Source organism: Dissoconium aciculare, assembly GCF_010015565.1.
Source record: "Dissoconium aciculare CBS 342.82 unplaced genomic scaffold K489scaffold_1, whole genome shotgun sequence".
Lineage (NCBI taxonomy): Eukaryota > Fungi > Ascomycota > Dothideomycetes > Mycosphaerellales > Dissoconiaceae > Dissoconium > Dissoconium aciculare.
The window spans coordinates 1,251,606-1,276,187 of NW_022984951.1; the positions used below are offsets into that span (position 1 = coordinate 1,251,606).

General features: G+C 53.8%; 7 protein-coding genes across 7 annotated transcripts; 4 read left to right on the forward strand and 3 right to left on the reverse strand.

The window, feature by feature from the left end:
* Positions 1-3,103: 3,103 nt before the first annotated feature.
* K489DRAFT_406036 (PR-1-like protein) lies at positions 3,104-4,288 on the forward strand (the record flags this gene model as incomplete). Its single annotated transcript, XM_033607213.1, has 3 exons — positions 3,104-3,777; positions 3,834-4,129; positions 4,191-4,288. 3 exons carry the CDS (start codon positions 3,104-3,106, stop codon positions 4,286-4,288), a joined length of 1,068 nt encoding a protein of 355 aa, XP_033464359.1.
* Positions 4,289-5,171: 883 nt separating this feature from the next.
* On the reverse strand, positions 5,172-7,626 carry K489DRAFT_406037 (arsenate resistance ArsH; the record flags this gene model as incomplete). The annotated part of the gene is made up of 4 exons (XM_033607214.1): positions 5,172-5,693; positions 5,768-6,277; positions 7,245-7,334; positions 7,447-7,626. 4 exons carry the CDS (start codon positions 7,624-7,626, stop codon positions 5,172-5,174), a joined length of 1,302 nt encoding a protein of 433 aa, XP_033464360.1.
* A 1,831-nt stretch (positions 7,627-9,457) lies between these two features.
* K489DRAFT_366495 (uncharacterized protein) lies at positions 9,458-11,770 on the forward strand (the record flags this gene model as incomplete). Its single annotated transcript, XM_033602785.1, has 1 exon — positions 9,458-11,770. The coding sequence occupies one exon, from the start codon at positions 9,458-9,460 to the stop codon at positions 11,768-11,770; it is 2,313 nt and encodes a 770-aa protein (XP_033464361.1).
* A 661-nt stretch (positions 11,771-12,431) lies between these two features.
* Positions 12,432-12,875, forward strand: K489DRAFT_293396 (uncharacterized protein; the record flags this gene model as incomplete). Its single annotated transcript, XM_033600250.1, has 1 exon — positions 12,432-12,875. A coding segment is annotated over one exon (444 nt), but the record flags the coding sequence as incomplete, so codon positions are not given.
* A 789-nt stretch (positions 12,876-13,664) lies between these two features.
* On the forward strand, positions 13,665-14,747 carry K489DRAFT_329943 (uncharacterized protein). The gene is made up of 2 exons (XM_033602111.1): positions 13,665-13,860; positions 13,918-14,747. The coding sequence occupies exons 1-2, from the start codon at positions 13,689-13,691 to the stop codon at positions 14,706-14,708; spliced, it is 963 nt and encodes a 320-aa protein (XP_033464363.1). The 5' UTR covers positions 13,665-13,688; the 3' UTR covers positions 14,709-14,747.
* An 862-nt stretch (positions 14,748-15,609) lies between these two features.
* On the reverse strand, positions 15,610-15,798 carry K489DRAFT_310131 (uncharacterized protein; the record flags this gene model as incomplete). Its single annotated transcript, XM_033600682.1, has 1 exon — positions 15,610-15,798. A coding segment is annotated over one exon (189 nt), but the record flags the coding sequence as incomplete, so codon positions are not given.
* Positions 15,799-18,158: 2,360 nt separating this feature from the next.
* K489DRAFT_311037 (uncharacterized protein) lies at positions 18,159-19,019 on the reverse strand (the record flags this gene model as incomplete). Its single annotated transcript, XM_033600749.1, has 2 exons — positions 18,159-18,660; positions 18,727-19,019. The coding sequence occupies 2 exons, from the start codon at positions 19,017-19,019 to the stop codon at positions 18,159-18,161; spliced, it is 795 nt and encodes a 264-aa protein (XP_033464365.1).
* Positions 19,020-24,582: the final 5,563 nt, after the last annotated feature.

Consider the following 24,582-nt stretch of genomic DNA (forward strand, 5'->3'; position numbering starts at 1 on the left):
AATGTCAAACCGCCTGGGACAGCACTTAATTATTATTATTACAGCACACCGGCACTACGAAGGCGTCGTCCATTCTAGTCCAATCGAACGGGCATCTGTACCTGGCATGAGCACGAGGTGCGACTAGACTGGAAATGGACAAAGCACGATGCGTGGCGTGGGTAGTTGCAGCTTTGTAGGTGTAGCAGCGAGAAGGTCTCTCCCGTGCCTGCATATTGACCAGAGCAGTCGTGTGCCCTCTGCATGCGACACATCAATTGAAGCGAAAGGCACATGATGAATCGACATGCAGTCATAACTTCAAAAGATAAAGGGACAATCATCGCGACACAGGTCCCAACTATGTGCATACTTAGTATGTTATCACGAGTTTTCAAATCATTCGAAGCGCCAGCACGAGCGCCAGCAGGCTAGATCAATTCTTTCGTCCAGGCAATGTCCCTGAAATTGGATCGAAAAGCCCACAGGCCCTGGTTTTCGCGCCGGGGGCAAAGCGAAGCGTTGCGCACAGAAAGCGCGCGGGCGAGAGAGACTTTTGAAACAACTCGTCGCGACGCGCCGCCGCCCCTAACAGTTCGTTTTCGTGAATGCTTGCATCGGCAGCGCTTCCGGACCCAATTGAGTGAGATTCGTCTCCGCGAGCATTCCCAACACTTGACACTCGACACTCAACAGCATAACAATAAACCCGATCGTGCCCGCGCGTGCGTTCCAACGGTGGGAATGTCCAATACATGATGAAAGGTCGACGTGCGTGTGTATGTACGACAGTCGATCATCATTCCAGCTCTTTCGGGAACGTGCATGGTCAGCGACGGGTAGGGGTGCCGCGTGGGGATGGTTGATTTCATTGAGTTCTCATCTCATCATTCCTTTGACACTAGACCGGCCTGGATGACCCTATGAGAGGCATGGGAGAGGAATCACATAATGCCCGTCATTAAACTCACGAGATATCACAATATCACCCCTTCCAGCCAGTGGCAGGGCGGCCCTGTGAACCATTGGTGGGTGCAAGGTGTTCGTCACTCACAGACGTTTTTTCGAAACATGCCATCCATTCTCAAATTCCAGCCTGCTGACAGGGAAGGGAGGGGATGTCATTTCCGGCCGGGAACGCGGCGGCTAGTCGCTCGCGCTTTCCCTACACGCGAATTCGGAAGCGACGGCACCCATTCGTTCCAGCAGCTCGAGAGAGCGATGATTGTCGAGGATTGTCGTCGTCGACGTGATTGTCGCGGAATACTCGATGTCAAATCTGTAGTTGCGATTTCATTATACACATAGACCTCTCAGATCGCGCGATTCCATCCAAGGCGCATTGCACCGCAGGATGAGTGAAAGTTCCTTCGAAGTAGTCACGTAATTGGGTGGCATAAGATGATGTCCTCCTCGTAATGAAACATGAACAGTCCGTGGTTGGAGCATGGGCGCATCACGAACAGGATTGTGCATCTTCTCCTTTGTTCTTCGTAAAGCGTTTCATTGTTGCAGTCAGCTGGTCAGCAATGAATAGCAAGGCTCTATGAATTGACAATTGTCGGTGGAGATTCAAAACACGCCTGGGCAATTTGAGGACGGCCCCTCCTCCAAGCCACCACTACTCCACCTCCACCCGCGAGAATGATATTCGATGCAAGAATGTTATATAACGACAAATCATTGCTTGGGGGTAGATGTCCAGGCGGGTGAGGTTTGGCTGGGATGATTGTGGTTTATTACATCTGTATGGCTGGAATTGATCCATACCTGTGCTGGTTGTTCTCCCGTATGCGCGCCCAGCAGGCTGCCCAGAGAGACCGTCTCATCATCGGGGCGCTTGCTTGCCCTGCCTTTCATCCCTTCCAGGACTCTCATCGGCGAGGTTAGCGCACAAGAGTAGGAGGGAAGGAGGAAAAGGCTCCAGGCTTTGGGGAGCAGCTCGTGCACATGCAACAAGGAGGAAAGCGCCCGCCTCTTTGTCTCTCCCGCTCTCCCCCACATACAGACACAAACACGCCTGGGCACACACAGACATCGCCATCCGCGCGCGCAAAGACCGACCGACTGAGTGGGAGAGGAAGAGTGATGATGGATGAGGCCATGTAATTTCATAAACAAGAGGGAGGTACCTCCCTCTCCCGCAGACGAATGCCCGATAATACAGTAATCGCTGGTGCAATTCCCCTGGCTAAGAAACAAATTACACCCGCTAGCGCAGCATGCGTCGGCGAACCGAAACGACACTAGCGCCCATTCCGCATCGCTCACCTGCACACAGCAGCACAAGTCTCCCCTGTGTCGCCTTGCACTTGCACGCCCTCACACACAAACACACCCACCCACACGCACACACTACTCTCTCGCACTCACCCGTCACGCTACTCGTCAACCTAATTGCTGTACCTGCAGTACCACCACCACCTCTACCTCTACTACCTCTGCCTCTTCTACCGCTGTGCTTCCTTCTCTTTTCCCTTTTGGCTTCCCTTCTCGTCGCTTCATCGTTTGGAATTCCACAACACACATCGAGGGTCTCTCCTCACCAAAGCTCACCACAGTCACTCTTTCTGCGGCCTTTGCTGCACCGACGTTCTCTACCAAACCCCTCGCGTTCTTCACATATATCGACCCGGTCGCCAGTTCCTCGATCCATCATCTTCTCCGGTCAAGCCTCTGTGAGGAATCTTCGCGAGTGAGTATCTTCCTGGCATCATGACCTCGCCCGAACCGGAACTTGTGCTTGTGCGTCGTGGAGGATGAACGCGATTACATGTTATCAACACCGACGAGAAGGGAGCGAGGATGGTCGCGTGCCGTGGATGGAATGGCCGCATTGCGATCGCCCGACCGGCAACAACGACATCATTTGGGCGCATGTCGATTGTCATGTCGCGAGCCATGACGTGACTACAAACGGCGTCACGACTGCAATCGGAATATAAAAGCACCCGCTCGGCACGCAGCTCAAGATATATAGACCTCACTCTCCCTGTCATTGTTCTCGATCTCATCACATTCCTCTCGTTCAACATGCTGACCATTTCGAAAGTCACATAACTAGGATCTGGAATCCGCCAATCGCGCTCACTCACACATTCATTCGACCACGTTCCTTCCCAACATGCGTTCCACCTTCGCCATCGCCGCCCTCGCGGCTGGCGCCCTCGCCGTGCCCTTCAACAAGCGCGAGATCGTCACCGACGTCGAGGTCGTTCTCCACACCGAGATCGTCACTGTCTATGCGACTGCTGGTGATGCTGCCGCTCCTACCGCTGCCGCCAACAAGCACTACGGCCACGGCGGCAACACCTGGGGCAACGCCCCGGCGCCAGCTCCCGCTACTACCGTGATCGAGGCCCCAGCACCTGCACCAACCACTGCCGCTGCCCCGACTACTACCTCGATCGAGGCCCCGGTGTGGACTGCACCTGCTACCACTGAGGTCTACGTCGCTCCTACCACCACCGAGTCTCCCGTCTGGGTCGCTCCCACCACCACTGAGGCTCCCGTCTGGGTCGCTCCCACCACCACCTCTTCCGAGGAGGCCCAGGCTTGGACTGCTCCCGCCGTCACCGAGGCTGCGGCTCCGGCCCCAACCCAGGAGAGCGTCCAGGCCCCCGCCCCGGCCCCCGCCCCCGCGTCTTCCGGCGATGCTCCCACCGACTACGCTGGATTGGTCGTCTTCACGCACAACCAGCACCGTCAGAACCACTCCTCCCCCGCTCTCGCCTGGGATGCTGATCTCGCCGCTTCTGCCATGGAAGTCGCGAAGTCCTGCAACTACGCTCACAACGTGTATGTCGTTCACAATCTAGTCATCCCGCCTGTTCTATACTGACACATTGAAACAGCGACGTTAACGGCGGTGGATACGGTCAAAACATTGCTGCTGGCGTCAAAGCCGAGAACATCGCCACTGTGATCACCGACATGTTCTACAACGGTGAGGTCGGTTACTTCGCCAAGCAGTACGGCAAGCCCAACCCCAACATGGCCGATTTCGAGAAGTGGGGTCACTTTTCCCAGATCGTCTGGGCTGCCACCACTACCGTCGGCTGCGCTACCTACGACTGCAGCGGCCAAGGCCTCAGCAACACCGGTGGTGGTGTCGCTCCTTACTTCACCGTCTGCAACTACAAGAACCCTGGTAGGCCAAGCTCACGGAAACACCTTGAATATCACGTACGATTTGCGCTAACAGAGTCCAGGAAACTACGCCGGCAAGTACGCCGACAACATCAAGGCTCCCGCCGACCCCCTCCGTACCATTGTCGGCACGGCGTTCAAGGCCTTGACCGGCTACTAGATTTCCTCGAGCGGTGGCGGAATTCGTGGAGAGGAATCGCAAGCCTCGGGGTACGAGCAATGTGGTGGAGCAAGGCTGCGGTAAGCCGAAACTTCAAGGATTTCATTCGCAGCACAGTTGCACAAGGTCGAAACTTTTTCGTTCTCCCCCAATGTGTGGTTTTTTCTTCATGTTCTTCATTTTTGTGGCTTTGTGTGAGTGTGACAAAGACGGTCAAGAAATTTATTGCTCTCTCTCTCCCACGGCCGATGCTTCGAACAAATTGCTGTGCAAGCCTTGTCCGGAGCGGAGGACGCGGGCCTCCCGAGGAGTCATGTTTTCTCTCCTGACCGGATGAAATTTGGCGGATCGTCGTTGTTCATGCTTTTTCTTTGATTTCTTCTCTCTCCATTTCTTCACTCCTCTCTGCATCTCTACAACCTTTCCTCCTGCGTGGTCACGCTCACCAGCGTCCCCTTGCCTGATCTGGTTGTATTTCTGCATGAGACGAATAAATGTTCTACGCCGTTTCGTCGGCAATGACATTATGATCATCAATCATTTTTGCGCACTCTTGACGCATACCTTTCCCGTGACTCCACTCCTGCTTTCTCCTTGCGGCACTGCTGCTTATCCTAGCCTTGGCCTATAACATGTAAGCCATGTGGTTCGTTCCGACCTCCCAGACCGACCTGCACCGACTTGTCGACGAAATTCTTTCGCAACGCGTCTGCGATCTCATCGCAGAAATCCAGTCCCGGGCACTCCCTGATCTAATAACCTATTGTACAAACGTGTCTGATCTTGTGCTGGTGAGAATGACCCTCTCCCTCCTTCCTGGGATGCTGCGTCGTAAATTCTCACGGAAACGCGACTCCATGCGACGACGAGAGCACCTCCCTACTCACACGCTGGCGAGATCCACTCCATTCACGAGCTTCTTACCGCTAAGCGTGCTCGAGTCGTCACCCTTGTTGTCGCCCTGCTGCCCTGCGCCATTTGTCTCCGCAGATCGTGACTCGGGCAGCACTGGCGTGACATCCATCCTCGGCCGCTCACTAAATCGATCGTTGAACAGGTCGAAATGCTGCCGCATGATGAGCGTGTATTTGACAAACTCCTCCATGCAGTCGACGACGCGGTCCCGGTTGTCCGAGGGCTTCAATCGGCTCCCGCCCTCCTCCGAGCTCGGGTCTTGGTCTGCGGGAACGGCATCTGTGAATTGCGTGTAGGCCTTTGGGATGGAAGATTGATTGGGAACGACGAACATTCGCATCCAACGTCCGAGGATCCGCAGTGCGTTGACTGTGTTGAAGGATTGCGATCCACCTGAGACTTGCGCGATCGCGAGCGTGCGGCCTTGGGTGGGTCGGACGGAGCCCGTGCTCAGTGGGATCCAGTCGATCTGGTTCTTGAATACGGCGGTCTGCGTGAAGGAAGCAAGTCAGTGAATGAAGAAATTGTAATGGGCATCACCGCTTCCAATGCGCGTAGGCTTACCAGAATGCCATGTTGCTCCGGGGACACCCAGAGGTGACCATCGCTCCACTTGCTCAGATTCCGCAACTCCTGGACCTTGGGATGCTCATGTTGTACATCATCCTTGATCGGCAGACCCGTCGGATCGTATACGCGGACATCACATCCTAGACGGAAGAGGATGCGCGCCTGTTCATAGGCGAGCAGTCGGGAATACGACCTCTCCCGCTGACTGCCATACAGCACGAGGACCTTCAGTCGGTCTCCACCCGTCCGGGCCAGATCTTCCGCTGCCATCTTCGTCGCCGTGCTGAGCTCCAGCCTTGCAACCCAATCATTCGAGGCGATCGCCTCGGGGAGTAGGAAAGGTCGGTATCGCGCGCGGACTGTGGCGTCGTCTTGATCGGCCGGGATTGCGAGGCTGCGGCCTGCCCAGCTGGGATCGACGACGATCGGTTCGGAGCGCCGCATGGCCTCGGAATTGTTCAGATCTCCATGTATGGTGGTTCGGGTCGACATGGTGGCGATTGCCTGTCCGGAGGTCGGTCTCAGCTGGCAGGTTCTTGACAGTGCGGATAACGTGCGGTCTTGACGACGGGCAAATGTTGCCACCACGGAATTCATGACGGATGAGGAGGATTCCGGAGGAAGGTCGTGGGCATGCGCCGAGATCGCTAGCCCTTGCTGCCAAAATTGATGTGCAGTTGGGCAATATGTAGCGATGTTTGATGCGCAACCTTTATGCACGTGTGCACCGGACATCGATCTGATAAGTGCTGTTGATTATGAACCGGCAGTCCGCCGAATTGTAGCAGGAACGCGCCCTGTATTTATGATAAATTCATCATTTTAGGTATTGTTATCATCATCCTGTTAGACGCTTCACATCCCACGCTTCCTTTCATTTGCTCCTTTCGCACCCGTGGGCACCTGCATGTGTCCATCAAGCATGTCACCGCCGATCCTAAACGCCCCAGGGTCAAGTAGTCCTGCGAACATTCGACGTCACAGGCTGAAAGTGATTGGCAAGAACGACCGCGCTGTCGAGTCTCTACAACTGCAAAGTTAATGGGATGACGTGTGAAAACTCATTTATCAGGCAAGCAAGAGGCACAATTGTTTTAAACTTTATATCACTCCAGACTCGGAGAACAGAGTGCACCTGGGCAGGGTCAACAACTTACAACAGGCCCGCGAGTTCAGTCGCATCGGATACCAAACTGCTACGCCCACTTTGACGCATCGTAATCCTTCACGTGACGAATGTAGTCCTCTCCACTCGCGATCCACCCTTTGATCCCTCCAACCAGTACCAGACTCTCCATCTGGGTATCTTTCCGTTCCTGAAGATGATCGGCGAACCACGCTGCTGTCCGAGTCCCTCGACCGCGAGACGAGCCGATAGATCAGGTCAACAAGACTGGCGAAAGGCTGTGCACATATGCATGCACACGGATCGAGTATGGGACTTACCACAATACCACATCACGCGACGTACTCCCGCCGCTTTGAACAGGTCGTAGATTGATGAGATGGTCGGGTACAGGCTCTGGGCGGGTAAATTGATTGATCCTTGGATAGTGCCTCCCTGCGAGATATCCGTCAGTGAGCAGGCCCGACACGATGTTATGTGTTCCTCGATAGTCATCCCGGAGCATGAGGCGCTCAATGCTGCTTGTTGCTCGAAAAAGAATCCTCACCTCAAAATCAGCGCGACGGACATCGACCAGCACGAATCGCTGTTCCGATGGGCTGCCCGCCTTCAGTAAATCCAGCACCGCTGCGGCAGTGATGGTCCGGTTTTCTGATCGTGGTGCAGGATACGCCGAGTACCAAGGCTGCTCGCTCGGAGCCTCGTGACTATTCGTAGTCGACGTCATGTCACCCGTATGATGCAGATGCTCAGGCCGTTCGTTGCAAAGCCTCGAAAATGTAACAAATGGTTTGGCAAACCTTTGGTGACTTGTGGAAACAGTTCTACACAGGGAGAACGATCTTATCATGACAGAGGCTTGAGGGAGGTCTCATCCATTTCGACCCAGCAGATCGTTTCAAGAACGACTTTTATAGAATAGTACTTAGCAAACTCCCATGTATGCGAACTATACATGCCTAGGTCCTACAGCTTCGGAAACCCCCAAGGTTCCTAGGACGGAGGGTGGAGACTTTACAATTCTTCATCATGCCAGAGTTGTGACAGTTTGGTGCAGATCGTGCCCGACAGCCTATCAGCGTCGAGCAGTGACACCGCCCAAAATGGGGAACAAGAAAGATGTTGCCTGCCCAGGTGTGCTTCGTATTCAAGTCATTCATCCCTCCCCTCCAATAATTGCACATGGCTTGATGAAGACATTCGAAGTCGACGGTCGTCCTACCAACTGAAAGCGCAATCCGAGCGGCCTGCCCACCGATTAACACTCGACGGCGACGACGTTCGCCTTCCGAGTACAAATTAATTGCACAACCATCATGTGAGATCGCGCTTGCTACAGGCGGTGGTAGATTGATAAGCCAGATACCTAGGTAGCTCAGCAATCCTTCCTTCCTCACTACCGCAGCAATAGATATACATCCATGGATGTTTCCATATATTGTTGATAAGAGGTTCCGAACGAGGGATCCGGAAATGGTTTCCTCAAAGCCATCGGTGAGCCTATGCCCACATATCCAATAAGTTGTCTCCAGTTGCTCTCGAGTAAAGTACATGGTGCTATTGCCCATCAGGCAGCCTCACAATTGCTCCGGCGAGGGACCAGATCCATAGATGGGTCTCTGCACCATGTCTCTCCAGTATCGGAACTCATCAGACCCTTGCCCAGCGTGTCGAGAATTTCGGCTCCACTTGCTGTAGATGCGCTCCCTCCACGCCGCGCCCACCTACATGCACTGTGCTGGATATCCCGACCTGGCTGCCTTGATGCATCTAGTTGATGATGAGACTCACATTCATCAATTGATCAGCAATGTGTGGAGCGAGAATCCTTCCCGGCAGACGAATTTTGGAGGGTCGACCATGACTGTGTGTTGCCAGCTTCGGTCGGCGATAGAAGGCGACGTCAACGGGTTCTACATCGAAAGAACGCCATCAACGCACTGTGGCTGGTGTCAAGCTCTGGTGGAATTTCCCCTCCGCACCATCGTCAATGTGCGCGGACGAGCGTCAGAGAAGCCAAGACGAGGCCAAAGGAAAGGGCGGATGCGTGGGTGTTTGTTACGCTCTCGTCGCTCGAATCAACGACAGAAAGTTCGCGACCAACTCACTTTTTGACAGTTCTGTTCCCGCAAATGGAAAGCGTGGTGGCATTTGTACATACGTACCCCTGGTCGCTTCTTTCCATCCATTATCGCCGCGTGTGTGTTGTGCGTTCTAGGCGGAGCTTCCGTGGCATCGTTCTGTTGCAATACCACACGATCTGTACAATGTACGGTATCTACCTACTATTACTACTACTACTACTAATGTAGCATTCCAGAGGTTTCCCGGCATTGTCGCCATTGCCAATATCTCCCTCATTATCACGCGTGCGCGGGTTCGAGAAATTTTCTGCAGCACCGCCTCCATTTGTGCGTGTTATGTTATCGTCACCTTCACGACATGGTCGATACCAGCTTCCTTCCAATGTGACTTTTCTCTCTTCTGATCTTGTCCGTTTGTCTGCTCCATAATTCCCATAATTGTTTTCCCCCCACACCTGTATCACCATCGTCATCATGTCTGCTTCTGCTTCCTCCGCCGCTGTTTCTGACCACCCCGCTCTGTCATCCACTTCAACCCCGCATTCAAGCGACAACACCGTCTCGTTGTCCTTGATCAATCGCTGCGGTGATAGCAAGAGTCCTTATGTCCGCTCCCATCTTTCCAACCCGACAGCATGGCAATTATGGACGCCCGACACGATCGCCCTCGCGCAGAAGACGAATCGCTTGCTGTTTGTCAGCATTGGCTATTCAGCATGCCATTGGTGCCATGTTATGGCTCACGAGTCCTTCGATGACCCACACATTGCCAAGATCCTGAATGAGCACTTCATTCCAGTTAAGATTGATCGAGAGGAGCGACCAGACATTGATCGCCAATATATGGACTTCTTGCAGGCCACGAGTGGTGGTGGTGGCTGGCCGTTGAACGTATTCGTCACCCCGGACCTCGAACCCATCTTCGGCGGCACATACTGGCCAAGCCCGAGCAGTGAGCGTGCATCTCGAGGAGGTGGGCCTGACTTTGAACAGATCTTGCTCAAGGTCGCGGGAGCCTGGAAGGAGCAAGAGCAGCGATGCCGGGACAGCGCGAAGCAGATCATCCAGCAGCTGCGAGAATTCGCGCAGGAGGGTATGCTCGGCGAACGTGGTGATGGCAAACCCGATGATGGACAGAATGTCAGCTTGGAACTGGACATCCTAGAAGACGCCTTTGTTCACTACCGGAAACGATTCGATTCCAAGTACGGTGGTTTTGGCGGCGCTCCCAAATTCCCAACTCCCGTGCACATTCGACCACTTTTACGAGTCGCTTGCTACACGAAAGAAGTCCGTGAAATCGTTGGAGAGGACATGTGTGTGGAGGCACGCGACATGGCTGTCAAGACGTTGGAGTGTATGGCCAAGGGTGGTATGAAGGACCAGGTCGGCCATGGGTTTGCACGATACTCCGTGACTAGAGACTGGAGCCTGCCACATTTCGAGAAGATGTTGTATGACAACGCACAGCTCCTTCCAGTCTACCTGGATGCCTATTTGGTCACCAAGTCGCCATTGTTCTTGGACACCCTCAAGGACATTGCCACATATCTGACGAGCCCACCAATGGCCTCCCCACTTGGAGGTATCAATTCTTCCGAGGATGCTGACTCGCTCCCAACATCAGGTGATGAGCATAAGCGGGAAGGCGCATATTACGTGTGGAAAATAGAGGAATTCCGAAGCATTCTAGATGAGGAGGAGTTCAATATTTGCAGAAAGTATTGGGGCGTCCATGCCGATGGAAACATCGACGCTAGATTTGATCCGCAGGGCGAACTTGCAGGCCAAAACACGCTATGCGTCCGATACGAAGTGCCAGCTCTCGCCAGCGAGCTAGGTATGGAAACTGAAAAGGTCGATCAAATTGTTCAAAGCGGGAGGCGAAAGCTCCAGGCTTACCGGGAGAGCAATCGGCCAAGACCGGCTCTGGACGACAAGATCGTGACAGCCTGGAATGGACTCGCCATCGGCGGTCTCTCTCGAGCAGGTGCGGCTCTCAAGTCATCTCATCCCGAAGAATCTGCAGCATACATCAATGCTGCTCAGAATTCAGCCGATTGCATCCGCACACATCTACTGGAAGAGGAAACGCAAACGCTACGAAGAGTCTTCCGCGAAGGCCCTGGCGACACTCCCGGATTCGCGGACGATTACGCTTTCTTTATTCTCGGATTGATCGATCTCTACGAAGCGACTTTTGACAGCAAGTGGCTTGCGCTGGCCGATCGCCTACAACAGACTCAAAATCGCCTCTTCTGGGACGAAGAGAAATATGCCTTTTTCTCCACTCCGGCTGAGCAACCCGATATCCTCATCCGCACAAAGGATGCGATGGACAATTCTGAGCCCAGTGTCAACGGAGTCAGCGCTTCAAACCTCTTCCGGCTATCCTCCTTGCTAAACGATGAAACCTACGCCAAGATGGCTAAGCGAACTCTTTCCTGCTTCGAGGTCGAGATCAGCCAACATCCGGGGTTGTTCAGTGGCATGCTGTCCAGCGTCGTGGCTGCTGACATGGGTATGCGAAGCCTCATTATCTCGGGTGCAGGAGAGCTCGCCCAGGCTGCGGTTCGAATCGCACAGGAAAATATCCGACCAAATTACACCGTGCTGCGCGTCAGCGGCAATGCTTCAGACACAACTTCTCCGTCCGGCGACTGGTTGCTTGAGCGCAACCCCTTGCTCAGGGATCTCGATGCATCAGTCGACAAGGTACAGCTGTGTGAGGGTACTTCATGTACATTACTCGACCTGACCGCAGTCGAAGCACTCTTCAGTGCATAGACGCTCTCGATATATTCAAGACGTTCCATACTTACACTTCTTCCTCTTCCCACGACGACACGACAGACGATTACGATTGAAGATTATGATGATGATAAATGATTACGATGATGAAGAAGGAGAAGAAGGAGAAGATGCAGGTGAGGGTACAGCATGTGGCGCCGCCGCTCGGAATCTCGAGAGCAAACGGGCCTCGTTGCCATTGGAGCTCTTCGTGGTAGATAGCGGGATATGTGTGACGCATCATAGAATGAAAGGAGCCATCCGGATAATTCTAGGCGTACGAGTTCGGAGTGTTTTTTACGTACTGCAAATAGCCTGGCTTGATTGCTGTCCTGTCTTGCCTTTCTGTTCGAGCTTCAACTTGTACGAATTCCCGCTCAAGTGCTGTGGCTGAAATTGACTTATCCGTGTTCGCTCAAATCCAACCGCTACGTCATTGGAGGCTCGTGCCTGGATGGGTTCCAAGATTCGAAGATCAATCACGAGCAACATTGGAAGCCTTCACTGATTTCCTACAATGTTATAACAGCGGCCATATTCGCAATTGCAATCGTGTTCAACCTGATCGAAAATCGAAGCCTCAAAAAAGACAAGAAAAGTCATGTACACGCCGCTGATCCGCGCAACCCTGCGCGGCTCGCGACTCACTTTCTCGACCACATCAACCCTCTCCCGCCAGTTCGCCTCCACTACTTCCTCCCGCGCCAAAAACCGCATCTACCCTTCGCGCGTCCGCTCCGAAGATGAACTCCAAACCCTCCTCCTCATGTCCGCCAGCAGCCGCACGCCGCTGCTCACCCTCTGGCGCACGCAATGGTGCACGCTCAGCGATGAGATCCGACCGGTGATCCACGAACTCCTCGAGCGCGACGGCGTCGGTGAGGGAAGCGGCGGGGTGAGCTTCGTCGAGGTCGAGACGGACAGCCCGGATCTGGGCGGCATGGGCGGAGTGGCGTTGCGATACGCGGTGAATCAGGATCCGACCTTGTTGGCGTTTGATCGCCAGGAGCCGCAGTTGGAGACGAAGGTTGTGAAGGCGGAGGATTTGAAGAGTAGGGAGTTCTTGAGGAGGTGGATTGAGAGGGAGGCGGCGAGACAGGGTGAAGGTGGAGGTGGAGGCAGTCTATTTGGATTTCTGGGGAAGTGGTTGGGATAGATTCGGCCTTTCGCCTGCCACTGAACTCTGCATGATCAAGAGGAGTTCACCCTCCAGACTGTGGTACTGGTGTTACCACGGAGGTACCGGGAGCTTGTTCGGACGGAAACCACAATTACTCTGTTCTGTCGACTTTCCAGCTCGAGCGGACTGTTACATGCTATTCATGGGACGCGGATTGGCGCAATCATTCGTCGATGTGCTGGTTGAGGAAAGGGACATTCTTGCATGCGACGCATTTTTGTTCGCAGAACAGTGAGGGAAAGCCTTCCAAGGTTCCGTAAGAGAATGGCTCGTTAGAATGCACGTCAGTCGCGTGAAGGCTAGATGCAGCCGGCTGAGAATTATCACTCATGCTTACGAATATAACCATGCATCATAGCATCAGACCTTGACAATATCGACATAGAAAGATAGAGTTGCTATTACGTAGGTTGTGAAACCATTTGCAATCAAAATGTAGAATACATGTTAGCTTTCCCTGTGATGTGAGCTTGACTTGAGGAGAACTGATCAATTTATGGGCGTTGCGGCCAAACTTTGCAGGGTCCAGCTACACGTCTTCCTCGAGAGCACTTTACGCGTGAACAACGCGTGCTCTACTTGCTCGCAGCTACTTTTCACTCTCTCGCAGCAATACATCGATCACGACAGGAAGCGTGTATCGAGAATTAGGAAGAACAAGCCATAGTGACAATATTGCAAGAAATCGACAAAGTCATCATGGAAGACATAGTAGAAGACCAGCCGGCCGACGTCATGCAAGAGACACCGGCGGAGGACGTCTTTATGCCTCCCTCGATTGATAACAAGAAGACCATCTCCGGCGAGAGCTACACACACCACTCTGCCATACCCGAGCTGTTACAAAACGACATGAGCATAGAATGCGTGCTCGGCGTCGACGAAGCTGGTAGAGGTCCAGTCCTAGGTAGAGAATTCCCTCATGAAAGAAAGCTTTCGTATTCAGACGTTGACGATAACCTAGGCCCAATGGTATACGCACTCTACTATCTACCAACCACAATCCACCGCTCCCTTCTCGCAGAAACACATCACTTCGACGACTCCAAAGTCCTCACTCCCGCCGTCCGCTCCGACCTCATGGAGCGCATCTGCACCCCTGGCACCGACCTCTTCACCCAATGCGGCTGGGCCACCCGCTCGCTCTCCGCCCGCGACATCTCCTCAGCCATGCTGCGGCCGCACGGGACATACAACCTCAACGCGCAAGCCATGGACGCGACCATCGCACTGATCCAGGAGGTCCTGGATTCAGGCGTGAACATTCGCGAGATTTACATCGACACCATCGGCTCGCCGGCCGTTTACCAGAAGAAACTCGAACGCATTTTCCCCGCGCAGAGCATCACCGTGGCCAAAAAGGCCGATAGTTTGTACCCTTGTGTGTCCGCCGCGTCGGTCTGCGCCAAAGTGACGCGTGACGCGGCGCTCGATGTCCTATACACGTCTTACGCGGCACCCGGCGCCGAGGGCGAGGTGGCGTGGGGATCAGGATATCCTTCCGATCCGCGATGTTCGAGTTGGTTGAAGGCGAACATGGACCCGGTGTTTGGTTGGGGAAGCGAGTGTCGGTTCAGTTGGGGTACGGCGAAGGAGCTGCTCGAGGCGAAGAGCGCGCCTTGTCGAGTGGATTGGCCGGAGCCCGAGGGAAGCTCGGATAATATGCGATTGACTGGCTTTTTCCACGGCGAGGATGAGCCGGAAGATGAGCTGGGAAATTGGTTCGGGAGGAGCGTCACTGAGGAGGTCTTCTAATTTAGCGTGCTCGTCTCGTCGAAGGTTGTGATCTACGGCTACGTGCAGTACGATTCGAAAGCACATCGAGTGCTTTCCTCGCGCCACGAATGACTCAAGAGCGGCTCAAGGTATTACTACCTGGGAATCATCGCGCAATTCGACTTTCGATTGCAGCGGCAGCGATTACGCGTCACATCAAGGGCGAACCAGCGCCCGAATAGAAAGTCACTTCACACACACGGGGCCAGGTCTTCTATTCGTGTACGATTCTACATGCCTCATCCGTCTCCTCGGCGGGTGTGTCACAATCTATGCCGAACAGCTACGATCACAGCAGACGAGTCTCCTCACTCATCACGCGCATCGATCCCACATTAGACGTCGCTTATTCGAGACTCCTCCCCTCCATCAGCGACAGAGGCACAGTCCTGGCACTCAGGCCCCATCTTACGCCTCCAGCGCGCCGATCACGTGCCATCAATTCTGGCTCCGGATCGGTCTCGGAATAGCAGCTGCTTCTCGAACCAACGCGCTCTGACAACGCTTCTCGCTCATTGGAGCGCATGTTATACAAATCAAAAAAGGAAACAAAAGGAAGCGGGCCGAGACTTTAGCGATGTGGAAACTGTTATTGTGTCCATAGCGCTATGCACGCTCGAACATTCTGTGAGCAGAAAAGTGATGAGGTTGTTGAAATTTCAGATGCAAAGAAGTCTTCTTGACTCCTGAACGCCGAATGATGCAATGTTCTGATCTAAATCTGAAAGTTCGGATCGTTCGTCGACCGCGTCTTCCAAGCCTGTATAAATTCGATGTAATTAATGTCTCTGTGATGGATTTAAATGTCAGCAAGAAAGGTTGTGCTTCAATTAAACAAAAAAATTGAAAATCTCGTACGAGAAATCCGTGTTCATATGGCTCAGGAGGCTCGACTTACCGAACTGCTATTTCCGCCGCTGCTCGGGCCGACCAATGCGCGCTGCTTGCCGATCCAGCTCTTCGGCTCCTGACGCCGTCGATTGAGCGAGACGCCATTGTTTTGTAAGCGACTCGATAGATCGTACCAGGCGGTCACCATGAGCTGGTTTTCGCGCTGCAGCGCCGCAACATCCGGTGGGATGACCGGTGCGGCCTCTTTGGCGGGCGGCGGTTGACGGGCGAGGATTTCGAGCTCGCGGCGTAGAGCGCCGATGATGCTCTCCTGCTCCTCGAGCTGCTTCTGTGCTTTCTGATGGGCTTCGACGGACGTCTGGTAGACGCGGTCGCGCTCTTCCAGGGCCGCGTGCCGCTCTGAGGCCTGCTTAAGACGGGCGTCTGAAGCGGAGAGTTGTTGCTCCAACAAGACGATTTTGTCGGTCAGGTTCTTCGTCTCTGCGGTGTTTTTGGTCGAAGAGTCGCGAGCTTTGGTCTCTTGTGTTTGAGTTTTGGCTGTGGGTTCAATCGGAGGATCGAGATCGACATCGTCGCTGCCGTTGCGTTCTTGTAAGCGATTGCGTAAATCTTCGAGTGCTTCGTGGTCGCGTTCTTGACGTTCGCGAGCCGCTTCGAGCTTTTGTGTCAGTACGCGAGCATCGTACTCAGCATGCTTTCGGGTCGTCGTCAGCTCGTTGATCTGGTATTCTTGATTTCGAATCAACCCCTTCTTTTCGATGATTTCCTTTTCTAGTGACGATTGCACCTGCTTCAGACGATCGAGCTCCTCCAAGCGTTCACCATTCTGTTTGAGCTCTTCGCGGAGGGAAATGTTGATCTTCTCTTGCTCCTGCAACGCCTGAATCTTCTTCTTCAGGTTCTCGTTGGCTTTGACCTTTTGAGTGAGATCCTCATTCTCCGCACGAAGCATTTGCAGATCGTCCCGGAGCTTCTGGGCAGCCTCATTCTCCTCCTTTAGTCGTTGAATCTGACGCTCGTAGGAATCCACAGCATTCTTCGAGGATTCCAATTGACTTTCCATGTCATCAATGTACGCACGATCGCTGTCTGCCTGGCGCTGCAATTTCTTAAGCGCATCTTCTCCAGTGACTTTCCGACCTTTGCTGTTGATCTCCGAGCGATACGCGTCAAATGCTTCCTGTAGATGTTCCTTGTCCTGCCGCAGTTCTTGCAGCTGCCGCTGGGCTGCAGCTTGACTCGCCTGAAGCTTCTCGATGGTTGCCTGAGCCTGGAGCAGCTCTTCCTCTCTTTCCAACAGCGGATCTCCGAAATACCCATCGATGTCCTTTGTACCATTCACCTTTCCCTTTTCCGATACATCTTGCTCTGACTGATAGATTGACTCAGCGCGGCTAGCCGTCTCTGAGTCAGGCATGTCTGTGTCCTGCATGCTTCTGATCTCGTACGCGATCGCCATGGCGTGCTCGTTGCCCAATGCCATCAGTCGCTTTCCCATTCGTTCATTAGACTCTGGGGAGAGCATCGCCGCCCTGATGATGGACATGATGAGCTTTTCGAGCTCACTAGTGACCGAGTCGGCCGCAATAGCCTTGAGATCCGGCACGAAGCTGGCGCTTGCCGCATCCTGCCCGTTGCAGACATCACGATAGTACATGGACAATTGCTTCTCGAGGAACTTGAGGTTCTGCCATTTCCGCGTCCATTCGCTGCTTGGGCCGATGCTGGGTTCAGGCAGATCCCCAGAGAAATACACGGCGTCCACATCCTGTAGGATTGCCCATAACGCTTGGGCGTCGTTCAATTCTCCCAACCCTGTTGCTTGCCGACCGGCGTCAAAGGACTTGACCCAGGCCAAGAGGCTGGCCGCGAGCGAGCCTGGCTCGGGTGCCGACATAGCCCCTGAAGTTTATTGACGATAAGATGATGCTCGGCCAGAGAGGTGTGGTGAATGCCTCGCGGGCACGTCAGGACATGTCGGCCATCTCGGATCCTCAGAGGGTGATGAGCTCGTGAGCAACGATGAATATGTGCTGATTCGGGGTCCAAGCCGACCATATCTGAACACGACTTGGACGTAGGCATGCGGCGTCCCGGGACGGGCCGTAGATCTCCATTACCCGCGTGAAGGCATTGGCGAAGCTTCGTCATATAGTAAATAACGACGACATGTGGACAGAAATGTCAAAAAAGTCCAAACTCAGGACACAACGTCATATGTGAAGATTTGTCTAGTACACGCTCTGAAAGATATGTGGGTATAGCTGCTTGCTGAAAAATCCGGGTTCATCCTGCGGCATCCTTAGTGCTGCTAAGGGACTACCAACCTCACGCTCATCCGGGGCGGAGGAGTTGAGGCCTCCTAACTCCGACTCCCCTGCGTCCTAGTTTACACGTCGTCCTTCGTCACTTCGTGGTACTGTACAGGACCTGTCCGCCGTACGGCCTCGTGAGAGCATCCCCACGCACGGAGCATTCTCCGTGCCCGACGCGCGATTCGTCAACGATCGGCTGCTGTCGGATTGCGAGTACAACCATATGTCTTCGATAATCTGCCTATTCATGAAACTTGATTTTTCACCATGGCCCCGGTGGGTATTTCGGCCTCGGATCCCGAGCCGATATGCTTGCCACTTCATCCAGAGGAGGCAAATGTGCTCGAGGCAAGACTGACGCGACAGAACGAGTGCTATCTGCTCTGCGCCGAAGGTACCCTGGGCCCATGCCATTGGGTGACATGGACCCGACGCTATTACGTCGGAAATGGTCGACCGGCGACAGTGGATGTGGAAGAGCGTTTGGCGGTATTTGTGGGAGGCTGTGATTATGGGAATGCGATATGGCCATGGTCGAGGATGGTGTCGGGTGAGTAGCAGATGTCGGTGAAGTACTCGTACCGCCATCAGAACCGACGCCGCCTTGCGAAGAATTCGACCCTTGCTGACCGGCCAGGTGGAAGACAGAAACATTGGCGCGATGCGCCATTTCGATCTCTCCAATCTGCCAATGCATGGCCTCAGCCGCTCGCCACGGAAGTTGCATCTCCTTTGCGATCTTCTCCCACATGTCTTTCTTGAACCTGCAAGCTGGGTCAGTGGACTGTATCGACCGAAAGTAGATGCCTTTGACAAAGAGAAGTGCTCACCTTTCATACAATCGCGCGAGCTTGTTCTTCTTCTCCTCATCCCACTCTGACCGTCGTTCCAGGTAGTTTTGGAAGCGCAATCTACAGCTGATTGCGCTGCGACCAGGTAACCGTTTGGAGATGTCTTCCCACTTCATGCCGCGCCCACGCAGGTCGATGATTTCGCGATCTTCGTCGGCGGTCCATTTCGATTGTTTCTTCTTGGGCGGCGTTTCTCCTGGAATCGTTTGGGAAGGAGGTCCCCGCTTTACCCCGGCTCCCGGTGGTTGTGCACTTGACAATCGAGGCGGCATGCGCGAGTCCGGGAGGCCAGATGGCGGGAAGCTTGAATATCCTGCTGAGACAGGATGATATTGTTGCGGAGCTTGCGCAAAGTGTTGCGGAAACGGTGTCGTTTGCATAGGAGGGTAAACGGGCTGCATTTGATGCTGTGGTATGTGCAGCGGCGGGACTGAGACCGCAACCGGCGCCTTTGCGGTCATTGAAGCCGCTGTTACGGTGGTCGCGGTCGAGGTCGCAGCAGATCCTCCTGTGTCCTCCCTGGCTCCGTTGGCCGTCGTCGTCCTTGATGTCGTACTAGCATTGCCCGGCGACCCTGCTGACTTGCGGTCCAAAAGGAATGAGATATCCACGTTTGCGGCTGGCGCTGGCGATACGGCCAGCACAGAAATTGACTGAGTGACGAGAGAGCGATAGAATTATATGATGTGAGGTTGTTGACCGGCAAGGACTGACAGTGAGAATGGTAAGGTGATACAATCAATCGTCGACGAAGAGAAGCGGTAGAGGAAGAAGTGGGTAGACGGAATGATGGAGCAGTTGTCGCAAGGCGCTCAAAGGTAAAGTAAGGTGTTCAGCGGATTGTTGGGACGAACTATGGTTCGCTCCAAGCTTTGGACAAGGACATTAATCGACTAGGAGGGTCGAGCAATCGACGAGGCTGTTGCTTGGTGCCTCGGGATTGTTCTGAAGATGCCAAAGGGACAAGCCAATGGGAAGAATCAAAAACGGATTCACGAAGTTGGGGGTCTCTGCAGCGACGGTGGAGCTCGGAACATTAAGTCTGCAATGGTCTGGGTGGAAGCCGGCATCACCAAACGACCACGCCACACTTTCGAACGTGAGGAGCCGATCGAATGGAACCGACCGGAACAAAGCGAGAATGAATTCAAATAGTGGAGGGACGAAATTGGAGCCAAGGAGGAGTAGACGATGGGGAAGCAGAGGAAGAATAGAGGGTCGGTGTCGGCCGGGATTGCTTTGCTGTTTTCTTTTTCACTTCTGCACGAATATTGGTAGGTCCGTCGGCAATTGGACGATCATGGGCGAGAAGGAGGGAAGACAGCTGGGAATGGTGGTACAGTAGTAGCAGTAGCGGAATTATCAAGCGTGCAGTATGAGATGTAGTGGTGGTGGTGAGTGATGGTGACGACGGGGTATGTGCGTGCGGGCGTGTGTGTGTGAGAGAGAGAGTGTGTGTGCCACTGTGTGGGTGGGTGGAAAGAGGACGAGCAGACGATGACAAGGTGCTATTCCACGAAAGATTGACGTAGGGCCGAGAGCACTATCCTGTAGTGGAAAAGAGGAGGGTGAGCATACGCATACGCATAGAGGAAGAGATAGAGAAAAACAGATGTGCCCAAGCCAGAACACCCGAGAGACGTACGTTCACAAGTCGACCGAGGCACGAATTTCTTGCTCCATGGGCAGGCAGACGTTCGTAAATTCTTCACCATGAGTCCAGCCAGCCAACACACACAGCCTTCAAGGTTAGCAAGACAGACTACGACAAGGCCGTCGCCGGTGCTGCTACACTGCACCGTTCCTAAAAGCCTACGCACGCAACGCACACCCACTCACATCGCCCAGTGGATTTAGCCCGTCGGATCTGCTGTAGTGCCCATTGAAATTATGGTGATGATGTACAGTAGAGGCAGAAGGTGCGGTTGGAGATCTAGAAGCCAATGGTCGATCAGGAATGGCAACACCAAGTGCGTCAGCCGGATTGCCGACGCCCGCCGCGGGACAGAGACCGAGTGATGATAATAATAATAATAACAACAACAACAATAATATCATGTACCGCTACCTAGGTATGGAGGATTCAAAAATGAACTGTACCATCAATCTGTTCTTATTGCTCGAGTGTAGGATGATCCGGTCGACATTGCGTGAGAGCCACCAGTCTTCTCGTCTCGACGATGCCTTGCCAATGTCCCTTATATGCTCCTGTCGTCCTCGAGGTAGTTGGTACAGACGGGACCATTAGCATCGCTATCCTCCCACCATCGTTGCCAAGAAAGCGGATTACCACATATTTGCGCAGTACTGTACAGGTTGTCTGTACACAGTTCATAAAAATATATTTCAGGAACAATAGAGACCCATGGGAATCTGAGCGAGCATTTGCCCGCTTAAGCCTCGCATGTGGGTCATGCGATATCCAGGATGCAGTATGTTGTGCCCTGAAGTTCGACGAACCACCGCCCCCATCCCAGCCTGCCGAGTGCCAGACATCGAGTATCTTCGGCTAGAGGAGATGAAGATTCGAAAATCGGATCGTGTGCTCTTCAACCGCTGAATTTGAAGTTAAAATACTACCGGAGGCCCGAGGGACCCGGCGCGCGAGGGATTGGGAACGTGCCGCCAGGGATGAAACATTGTCCGCGCAGTTGACGAACCAAGCGGGCGACCTGAAGGTGTTCTCGAGTTTCACGCGTTGCATCAATATGGATGTTTTCGCGCACGGCAGGGCAACTACATTATTTGATGATGGTTAGATGGTGTATGACGATGTGCACACTCGCCGCGGAATGCAGTAGATTGACATGAGTGTCAAACAGACGATCGACAATTTTAGCACAACCCTTCCCATCGTGGTTCAGCTGGATCAGGCCAGGCTTGCAGCAGCGGATGCTGACATCGACATCGAACCCACATCGCACCCACGCCATGCATCGCCCGAACTCGATGGAATTTCCCTCTTGGGCAATTGCTAAAATGTCATGTTCGAGTACGGGTACCAGCAACACCCAGTTCGCAACACGTTCGAGCGCCAGCCAGGGAACCACTCTAAACACTTCCGCGAGCCCTCTTTCCCAGCCCGCGTACCCGTTGGCAGCGCATCGTCAGCGCGTTGCATCCGAACCATTCCAGGGCCGAACATCTCATCTTCGCGCCAGAGGCCGGAAGGCGCACTCAACGCGAGGCGATCAGGGAATCGAGTTCCATGCCAGGTTCCGATGTGGACTAATTACCACCTTTGTCGTCAGGGCATGCCCATGCACACGCACGAGAGCACGTAACAAGATTTGGGTTGATCAACGGCATCAGAGGCTCCTGTCGGCCGTACCACTCATCGAGCCCGCATCCGCATGGCTACTTGCTATCCCGAGAGCCGGTCGGTTTTGATGAGACGCAGGTTTTGCTTGTACTGATGGGGCCTGGCAATATCTTCACGTCAACTCCAGCGCTAACCTCAGGAACTATGTACGCCTCTTTTCCCGGGTTCCTCATCGCGCCTTGCCATTGATCGACATCACCAAACGCGTGCACTTTCCATCCATGTGTTCACTTCACCATATTCGTTACATGTTTGTCTGTTTGTGTCTCTCGAGTCCGAACGCTCTCAATCTCTTTCGTGACAACAAGCCAAAGAGGTACAAAGTCAACTTGGGAGGGTTAAGATGTTGTGCACCCACTCGCGCTGTCATCCGTAACATGGACATCATCGGATCACAAGCGGTGTGAGGAGATGCCGCCGAACACAGATCGCATCTAACTTTACGAGAACAGCTCATTCCCAACATCCCAACATAGTGACTATGTCGAAACTCTGTATAGTCTGATCCACTCTGTATACGCTCGATCCATCAGAGCCCTAAAGCATGTGAAAAAACCGTTCGCACGATGAGATGGAAGCGATATGATTATGGTCTGAGAGGACCTGCCAAGCGAACTGGCGGCGTAAATCCTACCACGAGCTTCTAGCGACCCGTGATCCGCGCGTGCCATCGCCCTTGCGCTGAATACGTACCTGAACATCGGCTGCGAGATTTCTTAGCGCTACTGTTCCTAGACACGAACTCATCTGTGATCCGATAATATATCGGGCAGGAACGACAATATCACGGAAAGGCAATACCGCGCTGGGCGGGCAGGAGGCGGGCTTTTGTCCGTCATAGTTCGCCGCTGGCGATGGCTTCTTTTCCCAACGAGAGCGTGAAATGAGAATCGACATTAGCGGTGAAGTGCCGACGGTTGGTCTTGGGTCCACACTGGCCGGCGTGATCGCCTCATCATGGTCACATTTTCAATACTCCAAGATTCTCACCAAGATACCTCCAATAGGAAATTCCTTCCAACCCAGAGACACCACCTGTATTGCATATTGGAGGCGAGAAATCATGATCGCATGCGCTAACGCCCCGGTGATTTGCTCTAGAGGCCTATGCCGATGCCTTTCGAGTCTGCTTACAGGATGCATGATCTACTCACCTGTGCTATATTTCAGGCCATGCATCAATCGCAAGTCTCGTGATGACGCGGGCTGCTCCACGCCACGCGCTGGGTTCTGGCATTAGAACCTGAGGAGAACAGGCTCGGCGTGAAACTCTCGGACATCCCAGCACTGCGTGGCCAGAGACCGCGCTAATGAGCCCCATCTTTGCGCCAAGCAGACTGTCGGCCGAACGCGAAAGACCACGAACATGTCTCATGAGGAAACACGCCATGACGAGCGCAGACGTTGCGTTTGAGATTGGAACATCTCAATGACCGTTGTGTTTGGACACCCGAAACAGGTCTGGCGCGGACTCGGCTTGAATCTTTGCGGACGATGGATTTTGCGACCGTGAGGGCGATAAAACCTTATTCCGGCCCCCCAGGGTACGAGTCCATTAGGGCTGGGCGAGAAGGCATCCGCGGCGACAGATAGCCGAGGATGAAACAACTTTCACTGCTGAAGGGCAACAATGCCTTCCAAGATTGTCACAATAGGCAGCAGGAATCTGACAGTGTTTAGTTGCTGCGCCGCATACCGGTCTAGACGTTGATGCAAAGAAGATCGTCTTTAACATTTGAGGCGCAAATTTGAAATTCGTGTCTTGGGCGATCCATCATTTAGCAAGATGCATATTCATGCCAACACCGACAGGAGCCGGATCGGTTTCGCGCTCAAGTCGCGATAGTCTCGAACCATGATACGACATGTTTGTACAGCGTGGATCCTGAGCAGGCAGAGTCAGCGTTTCGACTTGACCAAGCAGCCGAGAAGGAGAAGATCGGGGAGCTAGGACGGTCCATATCTCCCGGAATTCTTCAGCGACATCAGAGCTGGACTTGCAAGGCCCGCATGTAGTTGAATGCCGTTGACGAGAAAGAAGTGCGGAGGCGCGCACACGGTCCATGACGCCACTGCGCGCGCCGAACGATTTCCTGCTGTGTGCCCCTCTCAATCACCACACCTCCTCGTCGACCAATATTAAACACAAGCACGCCTGGCAGCAAAAAAGGGTCCTTCCGGGTGGGTACAACATGCACCCGACAAGGCGTTCACACCTGGGAGCGCAGCCCAGTAGCCGAGCTCCCGTATTTTGCTTTTAAGCTTCGGCTCCACTGGCGGTGAAGGCTCGCTGGGCATTCCTGCAGCTCGGCAGGCGATCCGAGGGAGATTTGGGTTGAGCAATCTGTGACGGAGGAGGAGTACTGCTGTACTGTTCGGTGCTACTGCTGTGCCACTTCATGTACATCATCTCTCCTCTCTCCTGGTGTTCGGCGACAATGTACACACCATCGCCAGCCTAGCAGGGAGTTTCCGTTGGCCGTCTGATCTACTGCACGCGATCTTCGCGCAGA